The sequence below is a fragment of the Cyphellophora attinorum genome (genome assembly GCF_001299255.1).
Source record: "Cyphellophora attinorum strain CBS 131958 chromosome Unknown Contig16, whole genome shotgun sequence".
NCBI lineage: Eukaryota > Fungi > Ascomycota > Eurotiomycetes > Chaetothyriales > Cyphellophoraceae > Cyphellophora > Cyphellophora attinorum.
In genome coordinates this window covers 333,775-353,635 of record NW_017253244.1, presented here as the reverse complement: position 1 = coordinate 353,635, position 19,861 = coordinate 333,775, and the positions used below count along the sequence as shown (strand labels likewise).

The window sequence follows — 19,861 nt, the reverse complement described above, 5'->3', positions numbered from 1 at the left end:
GTTCCGGGCGTCGAAAGTGAGCGGATGAATTGATTCAGTGGGCAATCTGGTGATCAAAGTCGCAGCTCAACTCAACGCTGATTCGCAAAAGCTTGCAGCTACAAACGTGCGTGAAACACCCTGGGATGTATCATAATGAATCAGATAGACAGGCAGATGAGTAGCAAGACGAGCTCCCAGATGCCTTCAAGTGCCAACGCCAAGCGAGTCTCTTTCTCCAAGTGTGTCATCAGCCCCAACCTCATCCGCGGCGAATCCTCACATGTTTCTGACCATACGCATCGCCAGTCACTTCCATCAGTACAACCCATTGTGTGGTCCACACAGCTCGCCCAGGATCTGTCTGAGCCCACAAGTCTCCGGCTCTGTCCTTCTCACGCATCATATCACAACCCCTCCAGTGTACTTGCGGTAAGCTAGACTCCCAAGCCTATCATGGCTAATGAGAATGAATCCGATGCTCTTGATGCAATTGAACGTGAAGCGAAGGAGTATGATAAGGTCAGTCTGTTCACATCCCCTTTTCCCAGTATGACTGACTGACATGGTCTGTAGGATGCTGAGATCGACCGCATTCTCAAAGCGTTTCGACTTGATGCCTACGCTGTGCTAGATCTACAGCCTGGCGTGCCAGATTCGGACATCAAAGTGATCTACCGCAAGAAGTCCCTGCTCATACACCCAGACAAGACCAAGAATCCGCAAGCGCCAGAGGCTTTCGACAGACTCAAAAAAGCACAGTCAGCCCTGCTGGACGAGAAAGAACGCAAGCATCTAGATGAGTGTATCGCAGATGCCAGGCATTTACTTATCAGACAGCACAAGTACACGGTTGACTCAGAGGAGCTCAAGACAGATGAGTTCCTGGTCGAGTGGCGGAAGAAGACAATCGAGGTGCTTGTTGATGCAGAGGCCAGACGTCGGCGGCAGATGAAGGCCAAGATGCAGGAGGAAGGCAGAGAGCAAGCGAAGGAAGATGCCGAGATTGCCGAGCGCAAACGCAAACGACAACACGAGAAAGACTGGGAGGAGACTCGCGATACTCGGATCAACAGCTGGCGGGACTTTCAGACCGGTGGCAAGAAGAAGGGGGACGGCAAGAAGAAGAAAATGAAGGTGTTGGGTTGATTTCGTTTGAATGCAACGGCGGCGGTGTCTAGGTCTGGCGGAGGACGACATGCACCTGGTGCTCCCGTCTACAGCTTTAAAGTACCTATTCCAGATGTGAATGCTACGCGCTGATCCACTTACTCTGCATCTTTGACTTCCATCCATCCTTTGACACAGTCGTCGGTCGAAATCGCTGACATAAGGATTCTGGCCAAAGGTCGGCAATCGTGAAGAGAGTTAGGGGCTATGCTAGGCTAGGCTAGCTCTGGGCGTTCTGTGCCTGGATTTAGTACCACGAGGGCCTGGAGGCGGCGAATTCCCCAGGCTTGCGGCGGGCTTGCACCGCCCAGACAGGATTCGTCACTGGGGCCAAAACATGCATGTGCTTCTTCCACTTGTGAAACACGACCTCACTTCTGTCGACTACACCACTACACCACCTCCTCATTTCTGTGTCACTCTACTGCCTCTGTTATGGTGACTTCTCAGTCTCCAATGCCTGCTTAAACATGCGTCAACTTGCTGTCGACCACCGCCACTGGTGACTTGTTTCACAGCCCGATCCTCAACCTCTCTTACGCACCCGATCACATTGATCATGGCGGAGGATCCGCAGCCTATGACCTTGCAGCAGCGCATTGCTGCTCTAAACGCTGCTCATGTCGGAAGGATACCTGGCGAGCCGCCTCGACCAGCACCACAAATCCCTACCAGACGTCCTGACCTTCGAAAGCCCAAGTCCTTCAACAATCCTCCGGATAACGGAAATGGCTCAGTCGTTGTGAACGCCTGTATCGGCAACAAGCCTGCACCTCCACCACTGCCGGTACGACGACCGCCGCCGGCGCTACCAGCCCGAAATAGCTCTTCAGATGCCGAAAGACGGGGCTCTGTCGATTCGCAGGACTCATCAGTGGTCACCACCAGTAGCGTGGGTACAAGATCGAAATCTACGACAAGAACAAACTCCAACGAACGAGTGAAAGCTCCAGCATGGGGCGAGTGTGAGCTTCCTGCGATATCTACGAACATGCCGCCACCGAAGAATACATACACCAATGAGCGGCCCAAATACGTCAACAGAGCGCCATCCAGTCAAACTAGCATAAGTCCAGCCACTTCTGCGACCGACGGCCATCTCAGCCTCCGCTACCTCCTCGTCTGCCCCCAAGAAAACCTTCTGGCGATCAGGCACCTGTCAAACCAGTCGTTGAGACCAGAAAGATGCCGCCCATACCAACAGCCACAGATATCGAGAAGGCTCAACGCTCGGCTCTTTCTTGGGGCATGAACAAGGCGCAAGCCAACGCAAAAGGCAATACGAATGGCAGCGAGAAAAATCACACGAATGGCAATGCCTCTCATGTGCCTCAACCTGTAGCATCTCAACATGGTGGCAACCATGCCGATACTGTAGGCTTCTTGAAGTCTTCTGCGAGCTCCTTCATGGCCAAGCACCGAATGCAGTCTGAACCCAACATTAGCCATGCTACATCGGCGCCGCCACCAATACCGGAGTCCTCCAGACCAGACTTGACGGCGTTGCAGGCCACGAAGCCGAAGCTGAACGGGAATGCCCAGACCTCTCCTGTCGACACCAATCTGTGCCTTATCTGTCGCGACTTCTCAGGCCCTGACAATCACGCTGCCCAATTTCCGAGACAAACAGTTCGAGATTTGCGAAGCCTAGCCTACGATCTCACCGCACCCTTTCCTTCTCAGACCGACAAGGCTCGGGCAATCTTCAGCTGGCTTCACCACAACATCTCGTACGACGTGGACAGCTTCTTCAACAATAATGTGCAAGGCTCCACGCCGGACTCTACCTTGCGCTCGGGTCTGGCGGTTTGTGAAGGCTACGCCGGACTGTACGCCGCTCTAGCCACATACGCTGGGCTGGAATGTATCGTCCTGTCTGGAGCGTCAAAGGGCTTTGGCTACACAGCTCTTCCGCCTGGAGCACCTGTGCCACCATTCAGTTCAACCCACGCATGGAACGTAGTTCGCATAGACGGCGGTGAGTGGAAGTTGGTTGATCCCTGCTGGGGAGCCGGACACGTCCAAGGCAAAGGGCTGCCCTATGTCAAGAAGTTTGCCCCTCAATGGTTCAACATGACCAATGAGGAATTCGGTATCAAGCACTTCCCGACTAACAGCGAGCACCAATTCCTATCAGGCGGTCGGCAGGTAGCTTACGAAGACTATGCTCGAATCAATCCGGCCTATTGGCCATCGATGGTTGAAGGCCCAACAGTGTTCAGCAACGCCCCAGAGGACTATTATATTGCCGAACGATCTGTCCTGCCACGCAACCGCAAAATTAGTGTCAACCATGGCGGACTCGTCCGATTTCAATTCGGCCTACTCTGTCCGCACTTTACTTTGGATGGGCACGGTTCGAAAGGTCCTCCTCCGGTCTTCTTGTTGCTCGTCGAGGGCATTGACGGTCGGAATAAGGACTACATTCCGCTGCAGTACTACAAGGCTCCGGCTGGACAAGGTGGCGACACTTGGTACGTTGACATTGACTCGCGCGAGCTTGGCGCTCCGGGCCAGAAGGTGAGTGTGTTTGCATTGACGAAGTTTGGCGATCGCACAGACACAAGAGGCATGACTGTCAGGGAGTTCGCCAATGGTAAAGGTCGCGTTGGGATGGCATTTGCAGGCGTCGCTGCTTGGGAGCTCGTGGCATGAGACGAATTAATGGATACTTCAGTAATGATGAGCGCATCAGATTGCGATGGACGGCGAGCCAGGCGCGGGCACATTTGTGCACCTTCTTCGAGATGGACATAGATTAGATTGATACCCAACATGATTCTTTCAGCAGCATTCTTGCCCTCACACCTGAACTGGCTCGAGCGGCCAATGCATACCTAGAAATAGGCAAGTCAAGCAGTGCGGCCGAGGACCGCCCCGAATTTCTCCACAGGGCCCGAGATGGAACCGCAGGCAAATGGCCGATTGTTCTGCCGCGACTACAACCATGTGCTCTTGATAACCGTCACCGATCCGACAAGAGTGTCGACCTCGCGTAGCACACGTCTCATGCTACCCTTGCATACTATGCGGTCGCGGAAGCCTGTGCTCCTTGTGCGCGTGGACCATCGCTGAGGCTGCGACAAATGCTGCTCATGCGAAGCGTCCACCATGTAGTAGCACGTCAACGAATCAGCAAAGCGGCGCCGACAGCAGCATTAGCAGTGTCACAACGCCTGGAATACTCCATATCACTCCGCACTCATGCGAAACGCAGCAGCAGCCTCCGCGCCTTCGCAACCTCAACCATAGTCCGCCGCCGCCAACTAATCTTCTCCGGCGCCACAACCTCCGACACCGACCACCCCTCCCCTACACCCTCACCACCCAACAACACATCGCCACCCTCTCCTTACTACCTCGAAACAGGCTACGCCATCTTCGCCAAACGGCACTCCCGACCATTTCCACCACCATTCCTCTCCACGCCCTCCCACTCCTTCTCCGACCCGCTCACCACCCACCAATCCACAAAACTGCGCTCGCGGCGTCCGCAAGACGCCGAGGGGAGATTGATTGGTGGGATCACGAATGGGGATGACGCGGTGATTATAAGTGGTCAGGGAAATAATTTCCTGGCGGTCGGGGATGGGGTTGGGGCGTGGGCGCAGAAGGAGAGGGGCCATGCGGCTTTGTGGAGTCGATTGATTGTGAATTATTGGGCTGCGGAGGTTGGCGAGTTGTTTCAGAGGGGTGGTGATGGTGAGGACGAGGCGATGGGAGGGGTTGTGAGCGGTGGTGGGGAGGGAACGCAAAAGGGTGCGATTGGAGTGGATGACATCGATCTGGTCGCTTGTTTACAGAGGGCTTTTGTGCGGACGAGGGAGAGTACGGGTGCGACTGGGCCGATGGGTGTGGTTCCGCCGAAGAAAGAGGATGGCAATGTTGGTGCTACGCAAGAGGGACCTAAGCTCGAGGAAACCCACACTGGGCGAGAGGAGATCATGGGCACTACCACAGCTAGTGGCGCGGTCCTACATCACGATGAGGGAGGACGGCCCGTTGTAGTTGCGACGACGCTCGGCGACAGCATGATCTTCATCTTGCGACCTGATCGTGGTCAAGGCTTTGACGCTGGGAGCGAAGACGAGGGCGAGAGTCAGGGCGAATTGATCTACAAGTCCAAGGAGCAGTATCACTGGTTTGATTGTCCGAGGCAGCTTGGCACGAATAGTCCTGATACGCCCAACAACAATGCAATTATGGACAAGATCGCGATTGAGGTTGGCGATGTCATCGTGGTGGTCAGCGATGGCGTTACGGACAATCTGTTTGACACGGAGATTGTGCAGAAGGTCTGTGGTGCGGTCAAGAGTTGGGAGCAAGGGTCTGTGGAAGCGAAGGAGGGGATGGTTTGGGTCGCGAGGGAATTGATGAACGCTGCGAGGGAAATCGCGCAGGATCCGAATGCTGAGAGTCCGTACATGGAGAAGGCGCTGGATGAAGGTATCAGTGCTTTCGGTGGGAAGCTGGACGATATTAGCGTTGTCTTGGGAGTGTGCAGGCGTAGGGAGAAATGAAGTATTGCAACCTGGACGCGCAGAGCGATATTGCAAATCTGCTGCCCCATTAGCTCCAGGACTCAAGGCTCGGATCTGTCGACCCGAAATGAACACACGAGGATCGTCGACAATGTCGGATGCCGGACTGTTCTTGCCGCGGTAAAGTCATCCAGTCGAGCATAGCATGCTGATTACGATGAAGTGTTTGCATCTACAATGCAGACCTCCAGTGGAAGCTCGAAAAGCTTGCGAATCTAACCGAAGTACGGAAGGCTGTGGCGCGGCACATCGTCTTGAAGGCGAAGGATGTCCGTGACATTGTGGAAAGCAATATTCATCAAAGAGACATGTCTCATGCATCAACACTTGCTTCTGTGGCTCTGAAGTGGAGCCTCAAAATGTCTAGCAAGGTGTCCGAGGTCAAAGCGTTGTGCTGGATTCCCACAACGATCGAGGAGACTTGACGACGTTGTCATGTTCGTGTGAGACGAGGTGAATGAGACCGGCAGAAAACCCGGCGATGCTGGTGGTGTGCGTTGTTCTGGGCGAGGTTCATAGACTCGGTGAGCAGAGGAGCAACTTTCGCGGTGGACATTGGGACGCAGACGTGTGAGAAGTGGTCGCTTCGAGAATGTTTGACTCGCCAATTCGACTGGCGTGAACCGAGCTACGGACGTGCGATTCGGTGAGGATCTGGAGGAAGCCCAGTTGGCGACAACGAAACTTCTTGATGGCCGGCTGAACGATGCTGAGGTTGCTTCAATGCTAACCCGTGGTGTGGCGAGGGACAGGTTAGTTCGCCTAATCCATTGAACGGCTCAAATACCTGGACGTACGGCTTGACGGGTGTCTGTGCCTTCCCGCTCCTGTGACACATTCTCTCCAAAACATTGACACTTCTTGAACATTCTCCGAATATCACTTACAATGCGAACACGAGGGAAGCCGATAATCATTGGATATCTTGTCAACCGTGCCCAACCCCGGTGATCCACCGATATGCTTGCCCTGGCTCAGACTGCAGGGACCCTTGGCAAGATGAATACATATGGGCGGGAATTGGAAGCACCTGCTCAGGCATTGCAGCAGGAGTGATTGCGGAGGTCTTCATCATGCGCGTTGCTAGCGACTTTCTGCTCAGCATCGTTTTCGTTGCAAATGCTCTGGCTGATGTCATCACCGTTGGGCCAGGAGGAACGTGCTGTCCGGGCAATGCTACTATTCAAGTACAGGCCCTATACTTCTCACACGTCTTTTTGATGACAGCCACGATCGATCCATTCGACCAAGGTGAAGATCTCATCATTTCGATTGTTCCAAGCATTGTTGTCACGAGCCTCACGGTCACGTCGACCATCGAGGATGAGCTATCTTTACAATGCTTCGCAACTGCTACTTCCACGTCTTCACCACGATCATCTCAAAACTCTGCCGCAGTTTCGGCGAATCCAGCGCTAGAAACTGCTACGACCAGATCTAGCGCGCAATCAATTTCGACAACGATCTCTCGCAGAAACTCAGCCTCTACATCGGCATCCAGTACGACTCCCATTTCGACCACAGCTCTATCGCCAACCCTGGTCCTCACAACGTTGCGTTCATCGGATACGACATCTGCTTCGCCATCAAGCACGCCAGAGCCGACCTTTTTCCTTGCGTTCAACGCAATGCTAGTGCCCGACCCTTTCCGTCGCGGAGAACTTAAGCCTGCGGCAAAGCGACAAGATTCGTCACCACAGGATGAAGATTCCACACCAGCCGTAGTGATCGATCTCACTCCCATTCCAATCGTACTCAATGCTACCAATATCGTACTACCTGGGCAGTGTAATAACGCTACGGCCTTCACGCTGGAAGATGGTCGACTATCCCAGGCGGGAACAGATGGTGCCATTGGTAAAGCATTTGGTGCAACTGAAGCACCCTTGGAGATACCGGACGCCGATGTTATGGACATCGTCAATACGACCTTCGCGGTCTCAGACGGCATGTTGACGTGGATGGCTTCAGATGGTACAGGAGCTGCTCAGTTCTTTGCCTGTCCCGATGGCGTTTTCGCTGGTTTTCCGATCATTAGCAGAGCGGACTGTCGGCCGGTACAACTGTCACTGTACAGCATCAATCGGTGTGTTAGTCAACGCTCATCAACCACAAGCACAGCCGACAGATCTACTGTGTCGTCCAGGATAACAAGCAGTAGTTCGATGACATCTTCGACTTTGGTCACTCCAACGATAGAGATTGCCACATCTGTCAGTAGCTCCATATATTCGTCGGACTCGAGCTCGTCGAGTGCTAGCGCCGCTGCCACATCCAGTGCTACAACAGTCACTATAGAATCAAGAACTGCCACCGCGACAAGCTCCATGACCTCTGCCTCGACCTCGACCTCCGCTATCTCCCCATTGAGTCGAAGTCCAACAATCGTACCGGAACCTTCTACCATGACTGAAGCCATTGTCACACCAGCATCTTCATCTCCAAGTCCTAGTGCCCCCGGCACCAGCAGTACTGCTCCCGCCGGCACATCTGTCAGTTATGCAAACTCGACGTCCGTGACCTCAACTCTTACTACGTCCAATTATAGCGCAACAACAATTAGCACAGAATCCAGCAGTGTACTACCTACTTCAAACAACACGACTTCTAGAATCTACTCAAGCACTGCTTCGTCTTTTTCTGCCTCCACAGCCAGCAGTGTGACTGCTTCTCAAACTACATTCAGCAATCCAACCAGTGTTGCGATCATTAGCTCTGCTGTGTCAAGCTCAAGCTCTAGCTCTAGCTCGACCGTGACTGCCAGCAACACTACCTCGAGCTCTACTTCCACCTCGACTTTTGTCACCACGCCAAGCTCCTCTTCCAGTTTAGCAAACACCACATCCTTTTCAAGCTATCGATTGTCTTCGGCCAGCAATTCGTCTGCGTCTATGTCCAGCACTTTGTCCACCACCTCGACCCAAGCTCTGTTAAGCAACACGACTGCCGCTGCACCCACAACATCGAACACCACTTCTACTATGACGCCAAGTACAAATTCGAGTACAATATCCAACATCACAACGACCCTTGCGTCGACCACCGCTCGAAGTAACACGTCAACCACCTCATCTTTTAGCATGACTCCATCGCCAACAACAACCTGCAACCTAGCTCTCTCAATCTGTCCCAATGCGTCACCTATCACAGCCAACACTATCGCCACTGTACAGTGCCCACTAGGCATCGGTCTTCTATGCACACAGAACCAACTTCAGAGCCTTGTTCCCCAGCTACTTCAAAGCAACCCGGGTATTCTATCTATTGTCTTGGGTAACAATCAAGTCCTGGGGCTATCAATCACTGCTCAGCAAGTGAAAGACTTCGCTCAGGCTGGATCGCTGACATCGCCGTGTGTCACACTTCAGCAATACAACGTTGTGGTTTCGGATCGCGAATGCTTTACAACCATGAGCTCGACTACCCCAAGCAGTCGGGCAACGATGACGAGTAGCACGAGCACGACCAGGACATCGACGTCGACTAGCACGTCCGCTACACCGACCCTAGCCCCTCGTTGTGGCCAGGTCGTTCAGTTATGCGCCGGTCGAACACTCCAATCTCTCGGTCTGACGCAGGTGACCTGCAGCGCCGGCATCCCGATACTTTGCACTAACACGCAATTACGACTCGACGTTGGCAATGCCTGCACATCCGCCGGTCCAAGTGCATGCAAAGTCATTGGACGGATAGGCACTGGTACCAATGTCCTCGGAGCTACGGGACTGTATGGATCGCAGTCGCTGGCACAGATAGAAGCAGCCATCGCTGGTGTTCAGAATTGTCAGCCGTCGGGTCAGTTTCTGACACTGGGGGATCCGACTTGTCCGACTCTTTAAGGTTCCGCTTATAGACTGGCCACCTGGCGCTCGCAAATGCGACCTGACTTCGTGCTAGCTGCTAGTTGGTTGATGGAGTTCTTACTCGGAGTTTCGATGGATCTGGTGCGCGCCCGAATAGAGAGGGAGCTGTGCACAACTGCATCCATCCTCGCTCATAGTCGGAGCTGTTGTGGGTTGAGGTCAACAATCATTTTGCTATCTGGCTATGGCAGCCTTGATAGTGCCCCTTCCCGTGACACTGGATGTGATGGGCGACATTGGTAAACTTCGGCGACGAGGGCGTAGTCGAGCTTCTGAGTGTGCCAGATGAGTTTGGGCCGCATGCATATCGCTCCACGTACTTTGCGGTCCCATTCTTGGGCAGACGCGGACCTTGTGCCTCAATCGAGGGCAACAGCAGTCAGTGCATTTGTTGTGAAGGAGGACAAGACTGCCTTGTGAAGTGATGGCAAGGAAAAGGCAACTGCGAGGCGTAAGGCAATGTCGTGCCTGACGCCAAGGAATGAGGAAGTTTGTTGTTAGAGTCCATCCCGACCATGATCTCCCAGCCTGCCACGCGCTGCAGAAAACCTGCTGATGCCCAGTGGATATTTCCTTGTCGATATAATCTCGTCGCCTGCTTGTTGGACCTTCTGTCATATACTAACCCGCGGCCATTTGTTCTCGGGCCCGGAATTTCTTCCCCTGAGGTTTGCTGTGAGCGCAAATACCCAGGTGAAAAAAATGTTTACCACTGAACCTACCGACAGTCTCCTCAATCACAAAGTCTCAGAAGTTGCTGCGCCCATACCTAGGTCGTGTGGTCGTCACCGAGCGAATCACATGCGTAAGCATGCCCATTGACAACAACGCTTGAGCCAGATTCGGTAGGTGGCAGATGTCACCAGTCACCAGTACAAGATGGGGTCATGACTTCCACTTGACCGTGACATTCCCGTTCAATGACTGCAACCAGGGTTGACCGTTTGCCCCGCTTCTTCAGACTGAACTCCTGTGCCCAGGAGCAGTGTAACCTTTCGGCCTGGGACCCTACTGCGCCAACGTCGAGATGAAAGGCAGTAGGTCGAGCTGACGTAGCCGATGACGGTGCCAGCACACCAGCAATAATTTGCAACGCGGTAGGACATGGGACTCCCGAGAGATGGGCTGAGGTCGATGTGGTTGATTCAGTGGTGATGAGGATGGAGAGAAGTTTTGAGCGGCTGCCGAGGGCGAGGAGATATTTATGTGTTTGTGGCGATCTAACCAAAATGCCAAGCAGCAAACGAACAACCCGTCATCACTCTCATTCACGGTGGACCTCACTTCGAGACTTCACTGCTTCAATTGACTGCACGCAATGAAAGGCGCCAAGTATGAGCACCCAGAGTTTGGGCGCAAGCGATCTTCCACAGCGCGAGACTCCGTTCAGGCCGAGATCCGACTTTTCTGGAGCGCAACACAATAGAGCCAGAGCAGCGCGAGAGACTTACTCGAATCTCAAGTCAACCTCCACTCACCGTGGCGCGCAAACGCAACCCAAGCGCCACTCGAAAGAGTCGCAGAGCCGCCGCTAAGGAAGCAGCAAAAGCCAACGAAGTCGCACTAGAGCAAGAGGCTGCAACAATCCACACCGCCACCTTCATTTTCAACCAACACAGACGCCGTTTCGATGGCGTACGCACAGTCAAGATCGTTCGCACTCTTGAGCAAGCCAAAAAAATCCACAAGGAGAGTGAGCTGGTCAATTGTGCTGTACAGGCCGTACGGACAGGCATCAAGAAGAGCCACAATGGTGCGACATCCAGCGACGAATCGAGCGGCGCGTCAGACAACGAGAACGAAGACTATGTTGACGATGTCACTGAGCTAGAAGATCTTCAAGGCCATATTCTCATCTTCAAGCTGCGCGGCAGCCGAGGCAGGGGCTGGTATCCCTTCAGCAAGGACAACTCCACCAAGGCAGTTGGAGAACTGGCGAAGGCAGCGAAGAATGGTAAAGCCGACGAGAAGATTCGTTTCAGAGTGTATTTAGGGAGACCAGAGCACGCTCGACGAGCTCGCGCTGCTCTCAAAACGAACGTGCCTTGAATACCTGGTTCACCACCTTCAGGACGGTATGGTACGGACTCGTGGGTAGATCGCCGAGGATGGGTGCGCACCGAGTCACCATCAGACCCAGAGTGCGAGGACGGCAGCGGCAACAACGGCGACGAGAGCGATTAGGTCGATTGTGCGTTCTGGCGTTGTGGGATAGCACATGTGAGCAGCATGGTACTCAATCATAGCGCATGGCAGCATAGCGTCCTCCTGAGGCAGATGTTACTCTAATGAACAGCATGCGCAAGAAATGGAACTCGAGCATTGTTGTTAATGACGTTCGCGTCGCGTCACCGCGTGCCAACATCGTGGCGGGGAAGGGGTCCTGTGGCGGGTGCAACAGCGACAAGCATCTAGGATGCGCATTACCGAGATGTGGCCACAGATTAGATCTACGGAGCACGTTTTAAGGTACGATCTATGATAAATTCTCCGCGTGGTCTGTGTGGTGAAGCCACGTCGTCACAGGGGGTTTTGCAGAATACCCAGTGACCTCATCAAGGTACGTGCTATCAAGCAGCAGTTCAACTAAGGTGCGGCGAGTGCGGAACATGTTTGCGGTCGAACTGTCTCCAGCGATGCACGGTGACGTGACATATTTGAAATCTAGTGACATCGACGATGCCACTACGTTGCGTATAGAATATTACATACGGCTTTCATAGCCAACCTCGAGCCAACCTTGGAAGGCTTCCCTGCGGGTATGACGGATGTGGCTAACGTTCAGTTGACACTTCAGGTCGCAACGATGTACATCGCAGTGAAGGAAGTCTTAATCAAGGAGGACATAGCGAACTCCTCAGGCTAAATGCCTATTCTCTAGGGGCCGCTCTCTATCACTGACAGTGCATGGAAAGTGACTTCCGCGGCCCTCCTGTCCGCAATCAACGGCCTCAATTTCCAACCAATTACTCGGCGAGGACCTGCTGGGAAAACATGACTAATTCGCGAACCGAGTCAGTGGATATACTGAAGCTCGACTTTGATCGACAACGTCCAAAATCGCAAAAGAATGCCTGGACGCGAGGTAGCTTCCAATTGGTGGGACTCAATTCCATCCTCTCTGCTTACAGACTCGATCCATGGTATTCCTGCGATTCCCCATGTGAATGGTGGCAGTTTGAGGAAACCTTGTTCCTGGTTCATCGCCGATCATGCCAAAGAACTCGAAAGCTGCCACACTTGCCCCTCTCTGCTGAGCCACCAGAGGCGGCTGCTGTTATTCTGCCTGCTGAGGACAATTTCTCACCAGGTCTGCTGACCCGGCAGATGTCAGTGAACGCGAAGGGCTTGCCGACTCGACAGTGTGTTCAGCAGCGTTCAGCTGGGACCAGCAGCCAATTCCCTGGTGTCAGAAGTGTCTCACAGTAGCAGCTTTGCAGAATTGAGGCTTGACTCCCCTTGCCTCGGCGCTTTTACTCGGGTCTGGGGGCGGCGACCTGTGGCGGTGTTACCTGTGTACTTCCTCGGAAATGCAATAGTCAGTGTTCAAAGAGAGGTCGCTGCTTCGTATATGATTCGAGCTTCACATGGTGGAAATGCATGCAGACGCACGGACGGCAGGATGAATTATCCAGCTAATCATCCGCGGCGGTAAACAAAGACCTATGCGCGTTCGCGACAGAGCGAGGAGGGGCTCTCCAAGCATCGTTTTCTTGCTTTGCCGATGTTAGATCGTATCCATTCATCAGATCTCTCGATCGCAGTGTTTTTTACCCTCTCATTTGTGGCTGCACCATCCAACTCGTTCCGCTTTCAAACGGTAGTTGGAAGCCTGTCCAGGGCAGTGCTTCGATTCGATTCGTAAGATGCTGTTCCCAGGAGCGTGAAAAAGTGTACATTCGTCTTCGCGGCTCGGTATTTACATGTTGTGGTTCCCCTCATGTCCTCCGCTCTTGCTCTTTTGTGGATTGGAATGCTTCCTGTCAATCTGTAAATTGCTTCAAAACCTCGCAAAGAAATCATTCAATCGCTGTTCAGCTTTCAACAGTAATCGAGCAGTATCACGTCTCGAAGCTTTTAGCAAACGGCGATATAGCAACTGGTTCGTCGGACCCTTGATACTTCACTTCAAGTGTCGCCTTGCATTCAGCTGCTCCATTACTCCGCCTGTGCTGAACGCATCGACGTAACGCTCGAGCCATTACTGGAAGACCTCAACTTGTCAACTTTATTGACCATTGTATAACTTTGACATCCGCCTTAAGTCAAGTACATCAAGCGCCGGCGACCTACGTACCGCTATACCCCGATCCTCAGTTTCAAAGCCTTGGGTTTCGCCAGGCTCGTTGACAAACAGACTCCAATCTCATTTCTGCCACTTGCAACATGCAGTCCTATTCTAATTCCGGCCCTGCCTCAACAGCCAGTGTCAGCGACCTGGACGGCTATACATTACCCTTCAACGCCTACACTCCTCTCGAAAGCGACGAGTTTGGCTTCGATCCACCAACAGACAAGTCTGCGTACCCCAAGATGGATCAAGCCTATAGTCCACCTGAACCCGCCGACAGCAGCATGTGGCCAGAGTTTCAGCGCGAAGATCAACAAAAACAAACACACTCCAGCTACGAAATCGACAAGCTTATATCTCAGAACCTCCCCAACGCCACCAATGCCATATCTCGATTTGGTCAAGTCACCCCTCCTCGCACCAACTCTACCGACAGTGTCGATCGGATACCGGACTCGTCCAAAGAATCAAGTTTTGCAGATAAGAAGAAACGTATGTCCAGGACACAAGCAAAGGAGCAGAGTGCGGAAGCCGCAGGGACGTCCACTGGCCGAAAAAGAAAGGCTTCACGCAAAGCTGCGGCTACTACAACGATGAGCGAGCCCCTCGGCGGTCCAGGCGACGAGAAGCGAAGAGCGTCCTTGGAGAAGAACCGCCTGGCAGCTGCGAAATGCCGCGTCAACAAGAAAGAGAAGACCGAGCAGCTGCAGCGTGATTCGCACGACATGGCGATACAGAATTCATTTCTGAAGCAGCAGCTGTTGCAGATCAGCGACGAGCTTCAGCAGATTCGGGCTCATGCTATCGCCCATATCAGCTCGAAAGGTTGCAAGGGCCCTGAGGAGATCCAAAAACGACTTCAGCTTAGCGGTAATCTTCTCTCGGGTCAAATGCAGCCTAGCGGACTCAACGGTGCTGCATACGCCGAATACCGATCTATGGACCTCGATGCTATGCAGGGCATGGCTCAGCAGCTCATCCCTGATAGCTACTTTCCAGGTCCAGACGCTCAAGGCTCGATGCTGAACCCTCCGCTACCCGATTTTGAAGGGTCTGCTGAGTTCGACGCGCATACTCCGATGAAGATCGATTGCGACACCTGAACAACTTCAAGCTCGACAGACCTTGGCAGCGGGCTGCGATATCACGCGCACATGAACACTAGGACATCAGTACAATCATCACATAGATCGTCAGTTCAGTTCTTTCATCTTGGAATGCGCCAAAATTTGGCACCCCGGGAACTGAGTGGAACAACAGAACGTTCATCAGCTGCTAAAGTGAACAAATCATGCTCTCGACGATCCCGAGTTGCACCGAGGTCAGGCCAGCATGATGTCTCAGCACTGCTCACAGCGGCCACAGAAGCTTTCGACTCCGGAAAGCCTGGCCACGAAGAAAGATCTACCCCAGCATCTATCTGCGACTTATGCAAGCGGTTATCCATTTGACTAAATGAGCTTGTCAAGACTTGTTAGCCCTGGTAATAGGGGTATTCTCAGTCACATGCCACTTCTCAGTCGTTGATTGATTCAATTCGACAACGCCTACGTGGTGTGAGCTGAATGTGCGTGAGCAGAGAGCTGCAGTTCCACCAAGCAAGAATACCATTTGATCGACATGCTAAGGGCAGCCCTCTCTGCAGGAGCGTGGTTCACACAAAAGTTAGGGCTGGGAGTTCCAGATGTTATTGCTGGGCGATGCCCCGATGGGGTTTGAGCAGAATTATCATATCTCGAGAGCATTTTTCAGCTCAGAGCATTTCATAGCAACGATCGAAGAATCGCGATTGGCTTATAGGAAGTCTAAATGGCCATTGAGCCGTTAGTACCACAAGTACCTCCCCTGCTTCACCCATTTGCTTGCATCTTACTTCTGAGTACCATCCACTGTCAGGCGCAGCTGCTGAGAAGCCACGGAAGGCCACGGAGGGACAACCAGTGGTGGATAAGGACTTCCGCTACACTGATATTTCCGTCGGCTTCTTCACATCGGAAAAGCTTCGCTGCCATGTCAGCTGAGAGTATTGAAGCCTTCTGTGTGTCGCGGCTCTGCACAACCCCTCTTCTACAACGTACCTCGTACCTCTCCGCTGTGTGCAAACATCGAGGCAATTATGATGAAAGTTCAATGCGTCCATTGTTATAAATCAGACCGGATGACAAGAGTCGCGTCTAGCTTCTTCCTTACTAGGTATTTAGCCAAGTCTGGGCCTTCAAAGTTGTCTGGCCGGATTAGAAAACGAGATTATCTAAGACCGGATGACTATCAGCGTTCGAGAGAATCTTGAGGTCGAAACGGATCGACACTCCGTGACCAATGCCAGGCTTCTATGATTGTACCTCCGATACTCTGTCGTCGCTTGATGAGCTCCTCAAGGCTTGGTCAGTCAACGACATCTCACCGACTTGTTTGTTGGGCGGACAGTATCTAACGAAAAAATCGCGCTGTCACGATGCTCTCTGTTGTTCACCCACATTCCTTATGGGCAATCTCATTGCTTTCGCATGGTCTCAACCACCAGTTCGTGGCAAGAACGGTGCGCAGAGGTAGACTGGTGTTGACCTCATTGCAGTGCCAGTCGGCAGCTTCTGGAGGTGGACAAGTAGGTGAATGTGCCGACAGGTAGTGATGGGATGATGTCTGACGGCGACACTGGGATGCATGGAAAATCCAATATTCGAGAGATAAGGTGTGAATGGAAGAGCGCAGGGAAGGAGCGCTGGAGCGCGACTTCCTCTTCACGCAGTCTTGTCCTGCACCGACAGAGGTTTCCATCTCCCAGTGTTTGTGCAGAGCGTTCGTTTCTGTACTCCTAGTAAGCTGTGCGATCATGACCAACGAAGGATTTGTATTTGACGATATTGCTGACGCGATCACTGTCGACTACTCATCTCCGACGCTGAACGAAGAAGAAGCTCAACTTATGTTAAACGCTGCTCATGACTTTGAATCTCATGACTGCACCAGCCTCACCCAACACGCTTGGCTGGACGACACCATTCATCCTGCAGTCTCCGAACCCTTCAAGCCATCATACTCGTGTCGAGCAATAGCATCAATCGCGGAATCCGTTATTCGAGTCACAGACAACTTGCAATCTCTTCATCCTGAAGCCTTCGAAACACACTGAGACCAGTTCAAGACTGATTGGCAAAAGATAATAGCAACGGCATCAACATCTGCTCACTACCTCTCGTACGCACTCAGCTCCCATATCGTACAGCACTCGTCTTCAAAAGCACACGCACCAATTCTGAAGCCTACTAGTGCCTACTTCAGCTATGTCTCTCAACATTCAGAGAACATGCTCAGATTGCTCTCCATTGAGACAATATCCATACCACCCAGGGCCTCACAACTATGCTCGAGATGATAGCACAAAACACAGAGGCAAATCAAGAAGAGGTCGTGCCTGGAGCTCATGTCATGAGCCTACAGAACCCTCCTGGAAAATCTGATGATACAGCAAGCTATTCTAGTCAGGCACGGGCCCAGATCGGATGTCTTGATGGTGCACAAGAACCAGGGTACGCATTGTTCCTGGGCCAACGAGAGCAATTGAGTGTAACTACGCGGCTGCACCAACATGCTAGCAGCTACAGAAAGTTCCGAAACTTGAGCTTGACAGATCAGTCGCATCTCATGGCGCGTTACCTGCTACACCTAGTTGTTCTGAAGCTGGTCAACACCGCTGTTTCAGTACGTCTACACCTCCTCGACTCATGCCCAAGAGGTGACCGGACTTCCCAAAGCCACGATGGTAGATTCGAAGCAACGACGCTGCTTACCAAAGAGGTTCGGAAACAACTGCCAAAGCTATTTGCATACTCAAACTTGCGGTGGGTCAGGCCACTTGATACTGTAGGTGCAGTGTTTGAGAAGATACACCTCTCTCGATGGACCACCAAGCAGACTACATTTCTGGAAGATCGAGTCCACTACTTTCGGAATGGCTGGACCTCAGAGCGAGGGTTTCATCAACATGTGTTGGACAGGCTTCAACGAATGTACTTCTACGAGACCATTCAGGCTCAGAGGTCGATGACTTTGAGATGAGCCTTACTCGAGCGTCAGTTGGCAGGAAGATCTGTGCTGAAGTTTTGGCCAGGGAGGGCGCTGTGTCGAACTCTCACAGCGCCGTCCCTGGCTAGGAAGTTCACAAGATGTCTGTCTATGAATTGACGCTCGGGTAAGGTCGTCGCAAGATCAGCCACCCGACCAGCATTCTCAATCAGGATTGCAGCGCCCTCCCTAACCCGAAAACCTACAAGCAAGACCAATCGACTGTCAGCATCATGCCACCTTCTTGGTATATGGTCTGAGTATCGAGATGGTATTCTACGACAAACATACACTGACTTCTTCGATGTGGACACATGCCCGGATCCACGCCTCGAAGACCCTTCTGATGCTCAACTACTGCAGCAGCTTCTCGGCCACTGCGATATGGCACTCATTATCCGACAGTACCAGGAGCTTGGTATGATTGGGCCAGATGTCAACCTGGATCAGGTCAACGAGTACTGTCCTTGTCACGAGATTCTGCAGATCGAACAATGGCCACATGGTGTCCGATGGGTAAGCCAGCTCTCTTGTATCTACACGGTGCTACAGGATTGTATTATGCCTTCGCTCGATGAGTCCTGCGAGAACTTCATGTCAGCAGTCAACGAACTGAACCCTCTGAACTATCTCACACACAGTGGCAAAGAAAATTGTCCACGAATACAAAAGCGCTCGACGACAGAATTGAAAGCATAAGACAAAGCTAAGGCTTACGGATAATCCTTTGACGTCTGCAGAACCAGCTGGACTTCAGGATACAGCTTATGAACAAAACTACCCCATGCCGACAATGCCGACGATGCCGACGATACACGACAGGCGAGAAGGGCCACCAGGGACACAACGACCGACTGGTGAGAGCAGGATTGATTTCAAGAATTTCTCGCCTGGACAGTCTGAACAAAACCGAAGGCTCAAGACCGCGCTGCAGACTCTGCGAGAGAACGCAAACTGCACAGCACCTGATACCCCGAGCGCAGATGCTACGGCGCTACGGAAGGCGATATGCACTGAGTGTGGTACGAACAATGACGCAATGTGGCCAAGAGGTCCAAGTGCATTGACCAAACTCTGCGAGACATGTTTCTCCAGATTCACTGCTGGACAGCTGGAGGACAAGCGAGGAATCGAGACAACCTGTCAAGGATGTGGCAAGAAGCGTGGTTGGGGCACATGTGTTCCGACCTGGACAGCTACACCGAACGGAGAGGGTCTGCTATGCAAACTGTGCGACTCGACTGCCAAATGCACTTCCGTGAGACCGGGAAAGGATGAGGGGGGTGATCTCGACGCTACGGACGAGGAAAAGGGCTCGAAGAGCTGACAAGAACAGCTCGTTGCAGGACTGCACTGCGAAAGGGCGAAGTCGAAGAAGGAAGGATTGCCTTGGCGCCGTTCCTGAAGAAGTCATGAGTTCACCGTCCGGCGGTCATACGTCAGAGCTGGCAATGCATCGAGCAACAGGATCCTTTGGTCATGAGCTCCGTTTTTGGAGTGCCTGAAAACATCGGGTCTCAGGGCCATCAGCTTTCCCGCATAGAAGCAACGGCAAGATATTCCAACAGCAAGTCAACAGCTTCATAGCAGGGCTCAAGTCAACAGCGCGATCAACGATACACGCGGTCCCCCACCATGGCCGGGCCCATCATATCCGTCAGCTTCATGCTCGTTGGCTTCGAGCCTGGACTGGCTATCGTCATGTATTCAACCTACACACATCGACTCATGACGTCCAGCTTTCCCGAAGCGCGGAAGAGAACCCGGTGAAAAGAGCCGAAGCCGGGGCAATATCGCAAGACCTTGGCAAGAAAGCTATAGTGGACACTGTTGAGATCAAGAAGAAACGGACTGCGCCGAAGACATGCTGAGCCAGATGAACTTGCTGCGAAGCGACTGCGAGGAGCATAGAGCAGGTGTTACAGTCATGTACAGGAAGAACTCGAGGGCCA

At 52.7% G+C, this 19,861-nt stretch overlaps 5 protein-coding genes across 5 annotated transcripts; all 5 read left to right on the top strand.

Annotated features, from left to right (window-relative positions):
* Nucleotides 1–435: 435 nt before the first annotated feature.
* AB675_4572 (J domain-containing protein spf31) lies at nucleotides 436–1,128 on the top strand (the record flags this gene model as incomplete). The annotated part of the gene is made up of 2 exons (XM_018144720.1): nucleotides 436–501; nucleotides 556–1,128. The coding sequence occupies 2 exons, from the start codon at nucleotides 436–438 to the stop codon at nucleotides 1,126–1,128; spliced, it is 639 nt and encodes a 212-aa protein (XP_017998892.1).
* Nucleotides 1,129–1,708: 580 nt separating this feature from the next.
* Nucleotides 1,709–3,804, top strand: AB675_4571 (Kyphoscoliosis peptidase; the record flags this gene model as incomplete). Its single annotated transcript, XM_018144719.1, has 2 exons — nucleotides 1,709–2,185; nucleotides 2,254–3,804. 2 exons carry the CDS (start codon nucleotides 1,709–1,711, stop codon nucleotides 3,802–3,804), a joined length of 2,028 nt encoding a protein of 675 aa, XP_017999102.1.
* A 440-nt stretch (nucleotides 3,805–4,244) lies between these two features.
* On the top strand, nucleotides 4,245–5,669 carry AB675_4570 (Protein phosphatase-like protein; the record flags this gene model as incomplete). The annotated part of the gene is made up of 1 exon (XM_018144718.1): nucleotides 4,245–5,669. One exon carries the CDS (start codon nucleotides 4,245–4,247, stop codon nucleotides 5,667–5,669), a length of 1,425 nt encoding a protein of 474 aa, XP_017999144.1.
* A 1,094-nt stretch (nucleotides 5,670–6,763) lies between these two features.
* AB675_4569 (uncharacterized protein) lies at nucleotides 6,764–11,602 on the top strand (the record flags this gene model as incomplete). The annotated part of the gene is made up of 2 exons (XM_018144716.1): nucleotides 6,764–8,202; nucleotides 11,017–11,602. 2 exons carry the CDS (start codon nucleotides 6,764–6,766, stop codon nucleotides 11,600–11,602), a joined length of 2,025 nt encoding a protein of 674 aa, XP_017999081.1.
* Nucleotides 11,603–13,939: 2,337 nt separating this feature from the next.
* On the top strand, nucleotides 13,940–14,947 carry AB675_4568 (uncharacterized protein; the record flags this gene model as incomplete). The annotated part of the gene is made up of 1 exon (XM_018144715.1): nucleotides 13,940–14,947. One exon carries the CDS (start codon nucleotides 13,940–13,942, stop codon nucleotides 14,945–14,947), a length of 1,008 nt encoding a protein of 335 aa, XP_017999041.1.
* Nucleotides 14,948–19,861: the final 4,914 nt, after the last annotated feature.